At 38.3% G+C, this 19,682-nt stretch overlaps 1 protein-coding gene across 1 annotated transcript in view; it reads left to right on the forward strand.

Moving 5' to 3' along the window:
• Nucleotides 1-7,905: 7,905 nt before the first annotated feature.
• Nucleotides 7,906-19,682, forward strand: part of LOC311081691 (membrane-spanning 4-domains subfamily A member 15-like) — a 70,622-nt gene continuing 58,845 nt past the window's right edge. The window contains exons 1-4 of the mRNA XM_084112316.1: nt 7,906-8,007; nt 12,636-12,816; nt 13,001-13,111; nt 13,204-13,278. Of these exons, the coding sequence (XP_083968442.1) occupies nt 12,661-12,816; nt 13,001-13,111; nt 13,204-13,278 (342 nt within the window). The 5' untranslated portion in view covers nt 7,906-8,007; nt 12,636-12,660. The remainder of the gene's footprint in view (nt 8,008-12,635; nt 12,817-13,000; nt 13,112-13,203; nt 13,279-19,682) is intronic.

A 19,682-nucleotide genomic window follows, 5' to 3' on the forward strand; every position in this document is an offset into this window, starting at 1 on the left:
GTATATATATATATTCAAACCGAACCGAAAAACCGCGGTGAGAGTATCGCGATACGTATCGCGATACTCTCATGGCGTACCGAGGACGCCCCGCCCCCTGCTGCCCCGGCTCAATGGACCTCATGTCTTATGTGTACACAATGAATACAGCATTATAGCCTAACCACCATTAACACCCTATAATAGCAAGCTCTGTATTTTGTTACTTTTGATAATAAGCAAGGTGTAATCTTTCAAATTCTGTCTATTTGATCACGAAATTCAAACAATAAATGCCGTTTTGGCGCTCTTTGATGTGGCGTCACAGATCACTGTACTAGCTCCTCATTTAAAGTGGCAGCGCAGAGCGCGAGTAAACGCGATTCTCTTCCTCAGTTACAGAATAAACGGTAACACTTTATTTCGATAGTCCACTTTAAACATTCTACTAACTATAAGTAACTTTGCAGCTACATGTCAACTAACTGTCATTAGAGTATTAGTAGACTGTCTGCTTAATATCAGCTAACACTATATTTACTCGGTCCCACAACATATCAGCTAACACTATATTTACTCGGTCCCACAACAGACATTCTACTGACTATAAGTAACATGGCAACTACAAGTCGACTTGTTCTCCTAACCCGAACCCTAACACCTAACCATAACCTAACAGTCTACTGACAGTCTACTACAGCCTACTAATACTATAGTTAGAGTAAGTTGACGTGTAGTTGAAAAGTTACTTATAGTTAGTAGAATGTCTGAAGTGGACTATCAAAATAAAGTGTAACCGAATAAGCATGAATGGACACCTGACGGTATGTTAAAATATACAATATACTTACTGAAAGGCATCATAACTTGTGTAATCAATCGATCAGTGTTTCAGCAGCGGAAAGATGCCAATAAAACGTCTTAGTTTGTCACATAGCCTTATATTTACCTCAGGCATGTCATTCAGTGCCCACAGCTGGTTGGTTCCTAAATGAACTCTTGCACTAAATAAATGCACTATATTAGCCTATAGCCTAAAATAGGCTATAAGTAAAGGCTATATAAGGCTATAACTAAATAAGTAAAATATATTTTACTTAACATGTTAATGATTGATATCTTGATTATTTAATGTAGCCTATGTTTTAAATATCTGTCATGAAAATGTCAGCAACTGTGTAAATATTTATATTTCAATAACAAATTAGAGTAGAAAGCATAAGTTAATGAGAAAACTGCCTTATGTGCAGTTTACATGTTTTCACACAATGTGTTGAGTGTTGATTATTATATCTAAAAATAAAAAGTATCTGAAATTAGGCTAAAAGTCTAGGCTCTGTTGTTAACCTGTAAGGTTATAGTAATGTGTGGGCTCCCTATATAGTTTACAGGATTAGCAGATCTTTTTTTTTTTTTATCCTTGCGAAAAGTTTAATTGTAATTGAATTAATTTAAAGACAAAGACAGAATTATTTTATTAAACCACTGTAAAAAAAAAAAGAAGCAGCAATTTTAGCTTTCTAAACCCTAGTGGACTAGTGGATAAAAGTATTACACTTGTTGAAAACATATTAACAGACTGATACGTGTCGGGGCTCAGGTACTACTACTCCCTACTCCCTTACTTATCATCATCAGAGCCAAGAAGCAGGGATCAGGTATTGGACACTACATGTGTGAGGGCTCAGGTACTGGACTGACTGATTATTATCCCTATCCCTCCCTCCTCCTTACTCCAATGGGACAATAGACTCTGAAAGATTAGACAAGACAGCAAATAACCCCAATCTTATCAATCAATGCTAGTGCTTCACATTGTTTTGTTGCCATGTGCTCTATGGGCATAGCCCTGCTTTGCAGAATATGATATTTTCTTCTGACTAAACCGATAACTCTCTCAACATGAATATGCAAATTTGCTATTTTTCTTATGTCTCTCTGCATCTGCATCTGATCGTAGACTTTCAATGCAAGAAGAAGCTCTGCCAATGAGCCGAATTGCCGTCATTAGATCCGTTTATTCAGCTTGCAGCATCCTATTCGGTGGATCCATCAGGCACAAAACTTTGTACATCACACAGGCAAGAAATTTGAAAGTGGGTTCTGTGATGGCCTTGTGAAGTCCAACAGCTTCAACTTTTATGTCAGCACCTTTTCTTGTGGTTGCGATTCCATTCAGAAAATCCACAAGGTTGTCCTGCGATTTCAGCACCACGGACACCGTCTCAAGGTGTCCAGTCCATCGTTGATCCAGCAGCCTTTTAAGCTTCTCTCTCTTATACTGTGCAGCTACAGTGGGCTTTCTCAGAAATTTGTACAGTGCATTGCAAATGGCAAAAAAATCTTCAACAGCATTCAACTGCATGCACTATAACCAAATGTAATTGATGATTAAAACATTGAATGTAGGGCACTTCTCTGTTTAATTTGTTTTGAATATGTTTCTGCATGCCTCCTTCTCTTCCAGATATAACGCTGGCCCCGTCATAACAGTGACTTAATATTTTATTTGTATCGAGACCAACATTTGACAGCTCCTCAAGTACGATGTTTGTGAGTGACAGGGCATCGCACTTATCTGTGGTCAAGACTGAAAACAGCCTCTCTTTCACTGTGCAGTTCTGGTCAACATATCGAAGAACAGCAGCGACATTCTCATTGCGTCACCTCACCTCTTTCATCAACTGAATCAATGGTACCCCTCAATGGCAGTTCGTTTGATACCAGGAATTCAATAATGTCAATTATTGAAGACACATAAAGGCGGTTTCGAGAAAGTTGATCTGAATTAACTAGGGTTGAAATCTCTTTTCCTGTGGAACATCTCAATTGCTGATCTTTCCAAATAGCCATGCAAGCCAGATGCTCTTTACAGTTAGCATGTCTGTAAAATCCTTTTGCTTTATCTGTCGCATGCTTCCAGTTGCAAAAATCAGTACTTGTAAAAACAGAGTCACCCAAATTTCCGACAGGGAAAACAAAACGCAGAATCTGCTTGCTCTGAATATTCTAGCCATTCCCTATCATTGTACCAATTTGCCAAAAATGACCGTTTACAGTCGTTTTTATGTTGTTGTTTCTTTGGAAACTGCTTTAAACAAACCTGGACTGGCTTGTCTTTACCAATGTCCTCTGGTACACTATACGATGACGGCGTCGGCGAGTCCTTGCATTTGGCGGGCTGGGTGACTGGCAGTGCCGTTAGCGGGGCTGCATTGTCAGAGTCCACACTGCTTATTTGGAGCTTAGATGAGCCAGAAGAAGTAGCAGCAGGTGTTGTGGGTTCTTTCTTTTTAATCCATTTTCGAATGTCTATTGTGAAACCAACGATATGATGCAATATGCAACTGTTGAATATCCGTTCTACAGTCTGTAGCCGTCGTGTATGAGAAATTTAACGTAATGTTAGGGTGAGCGAGCACTCAAAATCAAACGACCAATCAAAATTCGACTTTGCCTAACAGACTGTCCTTAACTAAAATATTATTAATTTAGCTTAATATTCACAAAAATAAGAAAATGTGAAAATGTAATTGGCAAATGTGATTTTTAAATAGCATATTTTATCAGTAAAATCCCGCATACATTCATGGTGATCTGAGGGGGCGGGAGAGTCCCGTTGAGGGGGCGTTGCCCCCTCACGCCCATATAAATTATATTAATATTATATATTATAATAATACGTTTAAATAGGATTTCAGTAAGTTAGCTCTCTCAAGCCAACTTAATAACAGTCTGATTAATTCTGAGTCTTAAACTGTAAACTCTCAGGGGTTGGCTTTCTAAATATATGTTGGTTATGTGGCTATTCAGAATGACTTATGAGCAGCAACCTTTTTATTTGGGGTATGTCATGTATGTCCCACATGCCAAAATTGGGTCTGTCTAGTAAGGGGTTAAAAAAATGCTATTGTATGCATACATTTGTAAATATGTGTGTTCAAATATAGATTTTGTTTTAATGTGCAATAAATGCACAATTTCTGACAGGAAAGCTTTTCTGCTGATGACGAGGGTGATGTTTTTAGCACAGCTTATGAGAACTAGACTGCCAGAAACCAAAGTGCAGTTTGTGAGGGAAGCACAGAAGAAAGAGAGGAGTGGTGTGCCAGTGAGGAAAAAATATATCCAAATGCCAAAATCACTAATGAAGAATCACTACTGTGTGTACTTGCCTACAGCCTCAGGCATACAACATCCAAAGTGGCTTTGAGTGACTTCTTAGATCTTATCAATCTCCACTGTCCTGATTCAACTAATGGTGTTCCAGATATCTTATAAAAGCTCATGAAATCCTTTCACTGTGACACTTTTGAAGTCCAGTATATTTGCTCATCCTGCCAATATTTCTTTGGTAATGAGATAGATAGATAGATAGTAAATAATTAATGCACTTCAAACAGATCCATTATGCAGTCTTATGGCGGACGGAACAAATGACATCCTGAACCTCTCAGTCCTGCAGCTCATGGAGAGGAATTGGTCACTGCGGCTGCTTTGCTGGGCAACCACAGTGTCATGCAGTGGGTGGCTCCTATTGCTGAGGATGGATTTCATCATGCTCCTCATTCTTTCCTCCACCAAATCTCCTACGGAGTCCACCCTCCTCCCCAACACTGACACACACTTCCTGACCAGTTTGTCAAGTCGGTTCCCCTCCCTGGCTGTCATACAGCTGCCCCAGCACCCCACAGCAAAGAACACTGCACTGGCCACAACCGACTGATAAAAAAGATACAGCATCTCATTACAGACTTGGAAGGATTTTAGCTTCCTGAGAAAAAAGAGTCTGCTCTGACCTTTCCTGTATGCTGCATTTACATGTACTGACCAGTCCAGTTTATGGTTCAGGTGGACTCCCAGATATTTGTACGTCTGGACCACCTCAATGCCCTCCCCCTCAATTACCACAGGTAGATGATGTGACTTACGCCTCCCAAAGTCCACTATCATCTCCTTGGTTTTGGATGTATTGAGGATGAGACCATTGCACCTGCTCCAGGTCGCAAACTCTGAGATGACCCTCCTGTACTCCTCCTCGTCTCTTCCCCTCACACAAGCCGCCACCACTGTGTCATCAGAATATTTTTGTATGTGGCATGATGATGTTCTGTATGAAAAGTCTGATGTGTATAGGGTGAAGAGGAAAGGGGATAGTACAGTTCCCTGGGGGGCCCCAATACTTGTTTTCACAGTGTCTGAGACCGTATTCCCCAGTCTGACGTACTGTGGCCGCTCTGTCAGATAACTGATGATCCACTTGATGAGAGCAGGCTCCATGCTCAGATTCTCGAGTTTGCCTCTCAGGATCTGAGGCTGGATGGTATTGAATGCACTCGAGAAATCAAAGAACATCAGCCTCACATACCCCCCTGTCCCATCAAGAAAAGAGAGGGCTCGATGAAGCAAGTAGAGGACAGCATCCTCCACTCCCATGTTCGCTCTATAGGCAAACTGCAGGGGGTCAAGTGCCTGCTGTAGTTGTGGGCCCAGGAGCCGGAGGAGGAGCCTTTCGAGGGTCTTCATAATCACAGACGTCAAGGCCACTGGTCTGTAATCCTTGACCCCAGAAGGTCTCCCACCCTTAGGCACTGGCACAATGCAGGATGTCTTCCACTGCTTCGGCACCTGACTCTTCTGGAGACTCCAGTTAAAGAGTGTGTGCAGAGGAAAATATTTCTTTGATAATGAAATCCCCACCCATTGTGTATATCCACCAAATATCTTGACCATTTACTACTTCTAGTACAGGCAACATACATTCTCCTTTAAGATTCAGTTTCCCCCCAGAACATTGACAAAGCTGATGGCCTTTTAACAGCATTTGTGGGTCGTTTTGAGTGTCTGTATGCTAAGTGTCATGTGTCTTATAATGTCCACATACACATACGTAAAAAATTGGGGTCCTTTATGAAGTCACAGTGAATTCATATGAGTCCCAGTATGGACACCTTCAGAAACTCTTTCATGGCACACAAGCTGTAGCAGAACAAATTGTTAACATGTTTAACCTTTACCAGCATGTTCCACGACTCATTGCTGCTGTATTCAATGATGAACAAACACAGCAAAGCAAAAGCTTTGTTGAAAAAATGTTGGGAGGCTCCAAGATTGTGGCAAAGGGTGCTTCTCAATTCTTATTTGTGCGTCCTCGTTGCAAGGAAAGAAAATGAGGACGGAGGAATCAAATGAAAGCTTTTTTTATACATTAGAATACTTGATCACTCGGCGTCACTTCACAGCGTCATCAGCAGCGCTCAAAGGATCTGCCCTTATGTTGTTGAAGTTTGGTTATTTAAGAAATTCATAATAAATAATAATAAAGCAAGATACCCTGTTGAAGTATGTGAGATGTGTGGTTTATATTAACTGCAAAGGTAAAGTATAAATTAAAATGTGTATCAGAGTGTACAGAGAATAAATGGCTGGATTTGCATCTTAATATTATAAAAGGTAAAAGTGTACAGTATACAGACGCAAATCTCTTGAATGTTGAAATGTCTTGGATGTTTGCATAAATGCATGATTTTGAAATGATTTAGAGTAATGGTTAATTTTTATAATTGCCTATAGTCTATTCTTACTCTTAATTTTATTCATTTATTTGTTAATGTTTTTTATTGCTGTCAACAGCCAGAGCATAATATATAAAAAATAGTTCCATGAAATGTACTTAAATCTAATAAAAAAAACTGTATGAATAAAACTACAGCAACTTTCAGTTGTATTCTCCAGACATAGCCTATACTGAATCCAAAACCTGTAGGTTTCTATTTATTTATTTATTTATTTTTCATTTATCAGAAAAAAACCCTGCAAGATAACATTTTGTTTCTGCGTGAGGTGCACAACAGTCCTGCAGGATTTTCCACTTGTTCTGCACAGTAGTATGTGCAGGACAATCCTACAGGTTTTAGAATGAACCCATCAGTACAACAGAAACATGCAGGAACATCCAACACAAGTGAAAACTTCTGCAGGATACCTGCAGGTTCATCCCTATAGGTTATTTCCATAGACAGTATATAAACTGGACACAGCGACCCCATAGGTTTCAACGGAGAGAAGTTGAAGCACATTAGAAGCAGTCACTTCCTGATTGCCGAGCGTACTGCGCAGACTCAAACTGAGCTTGACGACGTGGATGTGACGTGAGCAGCCTGCCTGACAGTTGTAAGTTTTCTAGTAGCCGTGCCAAGCGAAATCGGAACCATTCCCTTCCGAATCTCGCAGAGACGAAGAGTGTGAGTAGGAGCTGTCCATGAGCTAGGAGCAGGAGCAACGTCATGACTCTCTATGGGCTTCTCCCTTTACTTTATCGGACTTTATGCCTCCACGTCCCCCCGATTGACTGCGAGCTTCTCTTCCTGTCTCTACGGTAATTTCCAGAGAGTCGCGTGGTTATGACGCAATCGTTAGCCTACTTTTACAAAAAGTAGGCTTCTACGGGGCCATAACGTAAGATACAAGGTAATGGAGCCTTTTATACATTGTCGTGTTTCTTTAGAAATAAATAATGGACAAATGGAGTCTTTAAACGCCTCAGATGTAAAGTTATTCGCTGTCAAAGTGACGCCAAAATGAATGGGAGTCAATGGGATGCTAACAGCAGGTGAAGGCTTGTTAGCCAATGGCGGCTCCCGGGGGTACCTTCAAAATAATATGAAACCCTGACCGCCTGGTTATTTCTGTAAGGGTTTTATTATTAAAATATGAAAACATAAAAATAGTTCTAATAGCTAAATATTTTCAATAAAAGTGAACATGTGAACTCTTTTATAGTTATCTAAACATCCCTGAAACCCAAAACACACACAACTAATATATAACATTAATTATGAAAACTCATCAATTATTCCCGTGACAGCATTAGTTCTGCCTCCAACAAGTGCACGGCACACCCATCTCTAATTGAGTTACTATCGTCCGTATAAAACAGCGCGTGAAGGTCGAGATCGGCTTCTTCCACGACGACACAAAACACACAAGAACTTCGATCAAGACTGCAACAAGATTGGGCTCGTCCAGGTACTCGTTCATGTACAGTTTGTGTTGTCGTTATTAACAGATTACTGAGTTAGTGATGCACCGAAATGAAAACGCTTCAAATCGAAACCGAAACTAAACATACAGAGACGGAAAAGTCTGACTTTAATTAGACTTTGATTGTAAATATTGTAAGATGTGTCCAGTATTTCCTCTTTGTATATGGCATTCCTCTCAGAAGTTCTGTATCCAGCAGTCATTAATGTGGACATGTTTAGGGCGGGTCTCCGCATTACTACACATTTTCTGATGCAGATTTCATTTGCACAAAAGCACAACTCCGTTTTCTATCGATTGAATCTCATGGAGACATTATTAAGAGCGTGCAAAAACTGGATGCATTTAACACGCCAAAATATTAAAATAATACGTGACGCGCGTGTGGATGTGATTGGTGTTAAGATTTCAGAATGTTATGGGGTTTCAAATCAAAATATGATTTTCTGTTACTAAACAGGACAGCGATTTCATACAATGTCCACTGGACACAGAGACCTTTTTTTTCCGCATAGACATGAACATCACTATCCAAACTTAAATGGTTGTAATTCAAGAATGCTTTGGAATATAGACATGTCTTGTTTTATAGAAGACATAATTTGGCAGATTATTGTAGAATGTAAAAATTTGAAAGTGAAAAAAGTATTAAAATGTAAACATTTAATTATTTATATTTTAATTAAAACATATTTTACAAACATGTTTGAAACTGCAAGAAAATCAAAGCTGAAAATCTGAACAAGTTGCGTTCCAAATTAGTGTTGTCAAAACACTGAAATTGAAAAAATGTGACGCTTTGAGCGCTGTTGAGTGGAATCTTAAACGCCTCTGATTGGCCATTGTATTCCCGAGCTCATCGGATATGTCTGTGATTGGCTACAATGATCAATGCACAGGAGCGTTTGAAAGTGGGAGCTTTAAAAAACACAATATTGCTCTGATGCTCTTCAGCGAGCGCTTATACAGATACACACAGGAGCGTTTGAAAGCACCCGTAGTTGACCGGTCCACTGAGAGACGGGTGCTTTCAATCGCTCCTGTGTGTATCTGTATAAGCGCTCACTGAAGAGCATCAGTGACTACGTTTACAAGCTGTCAATATTCGGGTTATGGTCGGGTTAAGGTCACTATTTGGGTTTCTGAAACATTCGGAATAACCCGTTTACATGCGTGAGCAGAGAGAGTTACTCCTGTATACATGAAATTTGTAATCAATTGGCAATATCCCGATGTAAACGGCGACGCACGGTTAGCGTCTGGACGTACGGACAACCTTAAGATGCAATATGCGTCATTTCCGATTCTTCTTCCTGTATCCAAAGACAACAACAACAGCAGCAGCACGCGGATAATGAATAGTTCGGGGCAGATAGCGATCGCCTTTGTTTGCACTTTCCTCCTTGCTCCAAAAGTGTTTACCTCTACTTCTTGTTTACTTCCGGTATACTGCACGCGGGTTTTTGTATGCGCCGTCTCTCCTCAAAAGACCAAGATTCCTTGCGAATAGAATATGCGCAGAACACAAATCAATGTTCCTTTTGATGGGGATATGCTGATACGCGTTTACATGACCAAATATTCGGTTTTGAGCATATTCGGTTTTTGCCGGTGTTTACATGGCCGTGCGCAACCGGGTTATTGCTAATATTCCGGTTTTGAACGGGTTATTGGCTGCATGTAAACGTAGTCATTGATGTAGGTTTACAACATGTTTTGAGGCGCTGATCATTGTAGCCAATCACAGACATATTTGATGAGCGTGTGAATACAATGGCCAATCTGAGGTGTTTATGATTCAACAGCGCTCAAAGCTACCCTGGAAATCCAGAGTTCTCGCGAGAGCACAAGTTGAATTTGCTCAGCGAATTGCTCTGGCATCGAGTAATGATGCTCATTAACTATGCCCTTGTAGCCGAGCTGCACCAATCACATTGGTGTATCTGATATAGGCGGGCTAGAGGTGAGCTAAACAAATGATGACATTTGCGGTTTTGCTGTTTTGCTGACCGGATACGGCAAGAGTCTAATCTACCAGTTAGCTCCGCTGGTAGCTAAGCGAATGGGGCTTTGGATACGTCAACCCGTGTATTGTTGTGATTGGTCGCATTGTTAGCCAATTGCGTGCAGTGAGATTTTCAAATGCATGCTTGGTGCCGCCCATTGTAATGAGTGATTTCATTACTCGATGCCAGACCATTAATCTTTCGGATTTAGGTCTGGATTTCCAGGCTAGCTCAAAGCGTCACATTTTTTAAAATTCAGTATCGACTTGGTACCAAAGTCGATACTTTTGACAACACTATTCCACACTTTTTCACTAGATCACAATCAAGCTCTATTACTGATCATATTAGGGCGCCTCCATTTCTATATATGGTTTGAGTGATCTGAACCATATATTTACATAATTTTCATACAATTTATAAAGTAGACATCCTATTCAGAAGTAGTATGGTAGTATTTGATTTGAATTCAACCTCGAATAAATGCATAAAACAACACGTTTGTGCATTATAGCTCGCCAATACATCACAAATAGACAATCCATCATATTTTTCCTTATATTTAAAACATTTTCAGACCTTTTTCTCATAAAATTGATTGGTGTTATATTTTGAACTCTTGGCATGAAAAAAACTGAGGTTTCTAACAATCTTTCATGTTTTTTCATGTTCATCACTATTTAAAAATAAAGGCCTGAATATGCCTTATGTGCGGAAGAGGATTAGGGCCAGGCAATAATAAAAAAATAAAACCATCTCGAGATTAAAGTCATTTATAATGCGAGATTAAACTCGTTAAATTTCGAGATAAAAAGTCGAAATACAATCTTGAGAATAAACTCATTAAATATTGAGAATAAAATCGTTGTGTTTCGAGAAAAAACTCGTTAAATTTCGAGAAAAAAGTTGAAATACAATATTGAGAATAAACTCATTACATTTCGAGAATAAAGTCATTGTGTTTCGAGAAAAAACTCGTTAAATTTCGAGAAAAAAAGTCTAAATACAATCTTGAGAATAAACTCATTAAATTTCGAGAATAAAGTCATTGTGTTTCAAGAAAAAAACTCGTTAAATTTCGAGAAAAAAGTCGAAATAATCGTGAGAATAAACTCATTAAATTTCGAGAAATAAAGTCGTTGCGTTTCGAGAAAAAAAGTCGAAATGAAATGTAGAGAATAACGCATTCGATCAGTGTTCAGCCTACTGATAGAGGACATGGCAGAGTTGGATCACTTAGTCAAGCTATATTTTAGACTTTTTCAGTAACAAAAAATAGAACATTCTTAGGTCTAGGTCGGCTAGGTCTTTTTAGAAGAAAAAATCAGTCCAATTTGCGTGATGTACTCGCTTTTGTCCAACATGAAATTCATCAAGGTTTCTTGGTTTCCCAGGATACCATAAGACGCATTATTAAACTTGTTGATCCTCAAGGTGTGGAATTTCGATGAAGGAGATGCTTGAGAAGACGCCAGTGCACTTGTGCTGGAATGCACTCTGGCATATGGACAGCTATGATAAATTAAAACCGTGCGGCATTGCCATTAATGGCTGTATAGATGGTTACATTCGTTACATTCTGTGGATGGAGGCGTACACAACCAACAACGATTAATAATGCGTCTTATGGTATCCAGGGAAACCACGAAACCTCGATGAGGTTGATATCAGTTAAGCCCAATTTATACTTCTGCGTCGAACTTAATTGGGATGTAATCTATAATTGGGAACACTGATCGAATGCGTTATTCTCTACATTTCATTTCGACTTTTTTTTCTCGAAACACAACGACTTTATTCTCAAAATGTAATGAGTTTATTCTCAAGATTGTATTTCGACTTTTTTTTCTCGAAATTTAACGAGTTTTTTCTCGAAACACAACGACTTTATTCTCGATATTTAATGAGTTTATTCTCAAGATTGTATTTCGACTTTATTTCTCGAAATTTAACGAGTTTAATCTCGAATTATAATGACTTTATTCTCGAAATGTAATGAGTTTATTCTCAAGATTGTATTTTGACTTTTTTCTCGAAATTTAACGAGTTTTTTCTCGAAACACAACGACTTTATTCTCGATATTTAATGAGTTTATTCTCAAGATTGTATTTCGACTTTTTTTCTCGAAATTTAACGAGTTTAATCTCGAATTATAATGACTTTAATCTCGAGATGGTTTTATTTTTTTATTATTGCTTGGCCCTAATCCTCTTCCGTACTTATGAGAATGAACAATTCTTGTTGCAAATTGATAAATGAATTAGTGATTGTAAGCTTTCAAATGATATACAGTTTTTTAATATTACGTTAGGTTTTTACTAAGATATTGTTTTAAATATATTGGCAAATGTGAGATGGTGACAGCTGTAGATCAGTTTAAACGAGAAGTTTGTAATACAATATCTGTGAAGAGTTATTCTAGTTACCAATAATTCTGTGACACAACTGCGTTCATAAGTGTTTCCAGAATATGAAGACCACAGACTGTTTGTAATAATAAATATAAACATATAATATTTTAATAAATACACTGGTAAGATTATTTATGAAAATCTATTTTATATTTTTATTATTCACATGTTTTTACATGTCTTGATTTTGTACAGGTCAATTTCAGATTCAGAAAGAAGAATGTCTAGTACCGTCATTCCCACAAACTCGTCGACGCTGATCATCCAGTTTCAGGCCCCAGAACAAACGGCTCCAGCGACTGTTTATGTGCCACAGACAGCTTCAGCTCCTCAAGGACTTCAGGCTTTCCTGAAAGGCCAACCAAAAGCACTTGGGGTGAGAAATCTTTCAATAAAATGTATTTTTATACGTGTGAAGTAGGAAAGGTACGGAAACAAATCCAAAAAAGCATTAGTACAAACATTAACAAACTGTTGTGCAGATCTGGCAACCCTGCTCAGCTAATAACTGTGATTCACTATTCCCCTGCAATAAGTGCCTGTTTTCTGGTCTTCCTCAGACTGTCCAGATAATGAACGGTCTGCTGATTTTCCTGCTGGGAATTGCGTATATAGTCCATGCAGATTCCATCTTTGTCTTCGATGGTATTCCTTATTGGGGATCTCTCATCGTAAGCAAACAATATACAACTTAAGTACAGTTCAGTCTTTTCTAACACAAGCTAAATATTCTAACAGAAGAATCCTTTCTCTCTCCTCTCAGTACATTATCGCAGGATCACTCTGCATTGCTGCAGAAAATAAACTCCATGGCAAAGCCTCCTCCAGTTTGTGTTTGGTATGCGCACATCATTGTTATTTTCAGGGGTCCAAGCGCGAACTTTATTTAATGTAAGACTAAACAAACTGCCCAAAACTGGATGAAAGTAAAAGTATTAATTTCTTTCAAAAAATAAAATATAGAAAAAATTACTGACCCAAACTTTTGAACGGTAGTAATGATTTCTGAAGGATCATGTGACCCTGAAGACTGGAGTAATGATGCTGAAAATCCAGCTTTGCATCACAGACTAAAATTGTATTATTTGAAGAGAGATATTCGCCTTATTCACCTGGCGGCCATTTTGAAAACTCGAACGCCGTTGAGGGGTACACAAACCCGGAAGTTTGACTCTGACGCATACGATCTTCCAGTGTGGACCACCAATCTTTCCTGTCTGCCCGAATTAACGATACAAAATGGTTTGTTCCTAATGTAATTTCTTATGTTCTGACCTGTTCCGGTTCCTTTTCCATACTTCTATGTACATGGTTACCTTTACAAACCTAGACCAGTGTGCCTATCAATGTTTTTTTTTTATGTTTTATGATATTCTGGTATATTAAATTATAAAGTTATGAAGGACATCATCCATGTGTAATACAATTGTACTTTATTCTTTAGATAGGTACACATCCAGTAGCTTATACTGTACATACACACACATACATGTAAAACAATCAAATCACTCACATGTAAAAGTAAAGAGCATGAGAAGTGATTATAAGGTCTGACAGGGACTGATCCTGTGATACACTGACCATGATAAGGTGCTATGGTAACAATACAAGTTCACATATTTGTATAGATTCATAAAGAAGAACAATAATGATGGTTAAGGCTTTGTACAGATTCGTAAAGATGAACACTTTCTATTCAAGGTTTGAATATGTGGATATTAAAATTTCAGTTGTAGAGATTTACATAACAATGCTAGATATTTGAATAAAAATTACAATTTTAAAAGAGAGGACCTTAGATAAAGAGCTCCCGCACACTATCGTTACTTGCAATTAAAATAAATATTTATTATCAACATTTCGTTCACACACTTTATCAGGAAATTTAACGATAGTGTGCGGGAGCTCTTTATCTACTGATACAACCTACTTAATTGAAGTGCATCGGGGAACACAGCAGTGAGGCGCCATTGCACTGAGAACTCGCGTTGTAAGAACTCCCGGAAGTGGTAAGTGTACCCCTCAGGCTCGGTGGAACGTTCGAGGTGAATAAGGCGAATTGCTGTTGTATAATTGTATTCTCTTCATGAGTCATTTGTTCTTGGACCCGATAATTGCAACTTTATTGTTTATTTTTATTGTGCTCCATATATATTGTTTCATGATCTGCTTTAACAAACTGGGTAAAGTGCTTTCTAACTTATTAAATTGTTTTTTTGTTTTCTGCCTATAGGTGAAAGGTTCACTTCACATGAACATCTTAAGTACTATAAATGCAGTCATTTCCATTATTATCCTTTCATTGGATTTGATTTTAATACATTTAGAATGCATTGATGATGGATGTAATGAGGATTTAGAGGTATGTACAACTTTTCTAGTCACTTTTATTTAGTAATTGCAATAAGATCACTATGGCCACGTTTACACTGTCAGTGAAATGTGACCCAATTCCGATTTTTTGCTCATATGTGACACAGATCTGATGTGTTCTATGACAGTGTAAATAGGAAAAAAACGCATGCATTCGGATATTTCGAGATCGGTTTCAGGCCTCATTCATATGTGGAAATAAATCGTATATGTGCCAATGCGACTGTCATGTAAACAGGCAGGGGTGCGTTTCCCGTACAACTATATAGCTCGCTGCTTAAAAGGTTAGTTCACCCAAAAATGAAAATTCTGTCAGTAATTACTCACCCTCATGTTGTTCCAACCATGTAAGTCTTTCGTTCATCTTCGGATCACAAATTAAGATATTTTTGATGAAATCTGAGTGCTTTCTCACTCTTCCATAGGCTTTCAGAGGGACCCAAACTCGCCGGCCCAGAATAGTTATTAAAAACATCGTTAAAATAGTCCAAGTGACTACAGAGGCTCTACATTAAGTTTATCATGCAACGACAATACTTTTTGTGCGGAAAAACAACAAAAATAATGACTTTATCCAACTATTAGTGTTCTTCAATGTGGGCCTCTGACGAGAGTTCACGGGAGCGCCAGGACGCATGCGTGAGAACTGAGATTACGGCGTTCTTCTTCTACTACTACTTGTTACTGGCTGCTCACTCCTTGGGAGTATTACCGCCATCTACTGTACAAGACCGCTGAGGACTGAGGTAGGCTGTTATCTTTTCTCAAGTGTTAATGTGGAATAACGTTATGGAATAACGTTATGGAATAACGTTAGTGTAGGCCTATGTAAACCGCAAAAAGATGAATCGCGTTTCTATAATATTTCTGTGAGATGAATGAAGGGTAGGCTACATATTTGTAAAGACTGTTTAGCCTAAATATGAATCGCGCGTCTGTGTGTGAAAGAATAAAGTGCTTTGCTATAGCCTACTGAGATGAGTAAAAATCGACTGAAATATGTTGAAATAAAATGTATTTGTATAAGCAACGTATTAAACTGCAAATTAACATTTATATGCCCTAATATTTCATAAAAACAACGTTACAGTCAGGCGAAGTATGAAAGACAACATTTTGTTGACTAGATTTGGGTACAGTTTTTACTGATTTAGATGTTCCAATGTTGGCTATATTCAAACTAATGAATACATATGATAAAATGTAGGCCTATAATCTTTTTTTTTTTTACAAAGAAAGAGTACACTTGAAATATTGTTGAAATTGTAATTATTGTTGTAATTGTAACCTTTTTAATAAAACATATTTACAAGATAGATGTAAGCGAAATCTTAAATGGTCAATATAAGTCTTCTTCTAAATATATCTTTTGTCCTTGCATTGTGGCTCAGTCAGTGTCACACCTGAATGAATGGCTCATTACACATAATGGGTGGGACATTGTATTCTCAGGTGTAAACTACTCCTCCTTCACGCCCCCCTCGCATATTGGCTTTCCAAGCAAAACCTGTTTTACACCATTTAAATCAATGTATTTTTTTTTTGTGAACGATAAAGCAAGACTATTTTCACATAATTTTGAAGCCAGAACTCGTAGCAACAACATCCATTAGTCAAAAGTCTTGTGGACACATATTTAATATGTGTTTTGTGGTCTTATTTCAGCAACTTTCATTTTTATTTTTTCCAATAACCACGCATAAACATAATTCTCTTAAAAATACAAACATCTACATACACGATGCTCACATATTATGGTAGCCCTGTTTGTGCTATATAGAGTGAATTTACACCTTTGCCATTAACATGTTTATAAATAACTGAAAAAAGCACAAATGTCAAGGCATGTCAGAACATCTCAAGGGCCCCAAAAACACCTTGGTCCCCAGAGGGTTAACTACCATAGTACGATGCATGGTTGGATAAATCAACTAGCTAGTCACGACTGTTTCCCGAAACCGTATGTCGCAAAGTATCGTTCAACCACGTTGTTTTATGACGTCTCGCACGTGGTGGACTAATAACTTATTTTAATTAATCTGTTTGAGATCTAATTAACGCTAGATTTATTCATATAAGTCACAGACATGGCATCTGAAGACCATTTCTAATTTTTCTCAGTTATTTTGCTTTATTACCAGTCTCAATATTTGTCTCGTTCTTACATAGTAGAGCACATTCGCACATGTGCAGTCTTCAAAAACAGTGCTTTAAATCTCTTGACAAACTAAAAGGCGTAAATTACATTTGTATGTATTCTAAATAAATAACATGGGTTGTACTGAATGTCAGTTTGCTTATTTTGCTAAAGATAAGGATTTATTCAGTCTATATCTCATGTAAACTAGAAACTATGCTGTTCCAACCACACAAGTTAGCGATGCTGTTTGCGAACGTTCGTTGGAACGATGGTTTCGGGAAACACCAAATCGTTGAACTATGCTGATAACGACGGAATTTGCGACCATAGTTAGCTAATGATGCTTTCGGGAAACACACCCCAGATCGGATTTTCTGAGGCATTAGGCAACGTCTACGCGGTTTAATGACGAGAGAAACCCTGACAAATCTGCAAAGGGACGGATGGCCTGACGAAACGTTGTTTCGTCGTAGGAGAGGAATGTGGACAAACGTTGACACAACATATTGTCATACACAACAAAATTTCGTACCCACTGCTCCTCGTTAAAGCCAATATTTAAACACAATATGCTCCCACCAGTCCTGAGATCTCTCTCACACACAATAACTGAAGCATATGTGCAATGATGGCACTTTTCGTCCACTTTTCGTCCATAATCATGGTGAAGTTTGGCGAACTTCACATATATCGCAGAGCTAGCATCAAGCATATTTCACGTTCGTCCATCTGTGCAAGATAATTTAACCCTTTAAGCATGCGAAATGTTTCAGATAGTATGGCAAGTGTAAACAAATGAACCGGATATGCGTCACAGTTGAAAGAATGTGTAAACGGATGGTCAAAAAAAAAATCAGATAAATGTAACAAATCAGAATTGCGCATCAAGACCTGCAGTGTAAACAAGGCCTATGTTGTCAGTAGGTTTATTAAAGTCTAGCTGTAATCTGCAATAACCTGTCCTTTATTTTCTTATTGGCATTTAACAGAATTCAACAGACCTCCTACTGTTACTGATCATTTACATAAATCACGGCTTAACATTAACACTGTGTCCTAACTACACGCGATGATTCTATTTTATAAACAATTCCTATTTTTCTGTGACGTTGCACTGGAACAACAAACACAAAGTGTGGCAATGATAATCTCAGGTACTGTTTATGTGCTTTATTTAAAGGTGCTGTAAGCGATGCCGGGAGATGTAATTTCTTGTTGACGTTCGAATTGTTGTCAAACAAAACAGTGGGATGAAAACATCATTCACACAAATTGTCGCCCTACTGTGAATTTGCTTTATCATTTACAATAGAGACTGATCACTAGCTGCTAGAAACATATATGTTATATGTTGTATTCATTAAAGTTAACGCTGACTGCATAGTTCTAGCTAATTACATCCTTGTGTTGGTTTGGCGAACATGAACGTCAGTTTAGAAAGAAAATGAATTTACCTGTTCTGCAAAAACAGAGCAACTGAATGTCGGACTGGAATCCCTTCTGCCGGCGGAGTTCTCGCCACCTTTCAAAGGTTTTTCCGATGTAAATTGGGTACTTTGCGCGTTCCTTATCCTTGTCCCTTATCCTTGTCCCTTATCCTTGTCCCTCTTTTTGCAATTTGTTCATCGGAACGTCGTCTCTTTGGTCGTGTGCCGGCCATAATTCAAACTTCCCTCTTCATGCTTCTCTCTCCTCCACACCCCCTTCATGTGTACGTGCACTAACCCCCCAAACCCCACCCTCAAATACTTCTTGCCAGTTATTGGCTGGAATACTGGTTGTTGTGTTTCGTGGTGCGGGTGAGCCCAGTTTGTTTTTCTTGTCATTTGTGGAGCCTGTGGTGTCTACAGAGACCGCATTTTTTTACAGTGTGTTCAGGGGACAGGCAGCTAGCGGATAGTGATGTTTGCTGTATGTGACAAAAAATGTTTTGGCCTAAAAAACGTGTGACATCACTTAGAGCACCTTTAATGTTAAAAGCGTGTAATATGACTTTGAATATCATTTAGTGCTCCAGCTTTGTAGCTGTAAAAGCAACAGTGGATAATTGACCTCAGATCTTGAAATGAAACAAATGGAAACAAGAACGTTCAAACTGTAAACAAACAAGTGTATTATTTGACAAAGATTGTTTTATTAACTCAGTAGCCTGTATTTTTAATAATGTTTAAATGGTATAATATTTGTGGATTTGATTATGTAGCCAACTTATCCATTTTCTTGCGTTTGCCGTCAATATGACTCTCTGGTGCCGTGCACTCGCCGAGACTGTCCACACGCTGTTTTGATTGGCTGTGGGTTTTGATTGATTTTGATGCATCTCGCAGTCGCGTCTAGTGTGGACAGGCAAATTATTTGTTGCTGGAATCTTATCGCATCGCGTCTGGTTAGGACACGGTGTAACACCCGCCGAATGTGTGTGTATTTCAGCAGTCACGTTTTACAGTCACTCCTACTTGCCACTTCGGCAGGCTGAATTCTATATATACTTTTTTCAATTGTAGTCTTTTAAAAAGGCATCTGAAATAATAAACTAAGTGCAATGTAGGAGTCAAAAATATATTTTTTTCTATACATATCAATACTGAAATATCTGAAACGCTTCCACAGATACACAACACCAGCAGCTCTTTCGCTCCAACAGCGAGTGACACATTTTGCTCGTTTCATTTGCTTCAGATAAATATTGTTGGTTTTACAGGGCTTGAATTTTGGTGTGGGATTGCGCA

Source organism: Abramis brama (genome assembly GCF_963993115.1).
Source record: "Abramis brama genome assembly, chromosome: 4".
NCBI lineage: Eukaryota > Metazoa > Chordata > Actinopteri > Cypriniformes > Leuciscidae > Abramis > Abramis brama.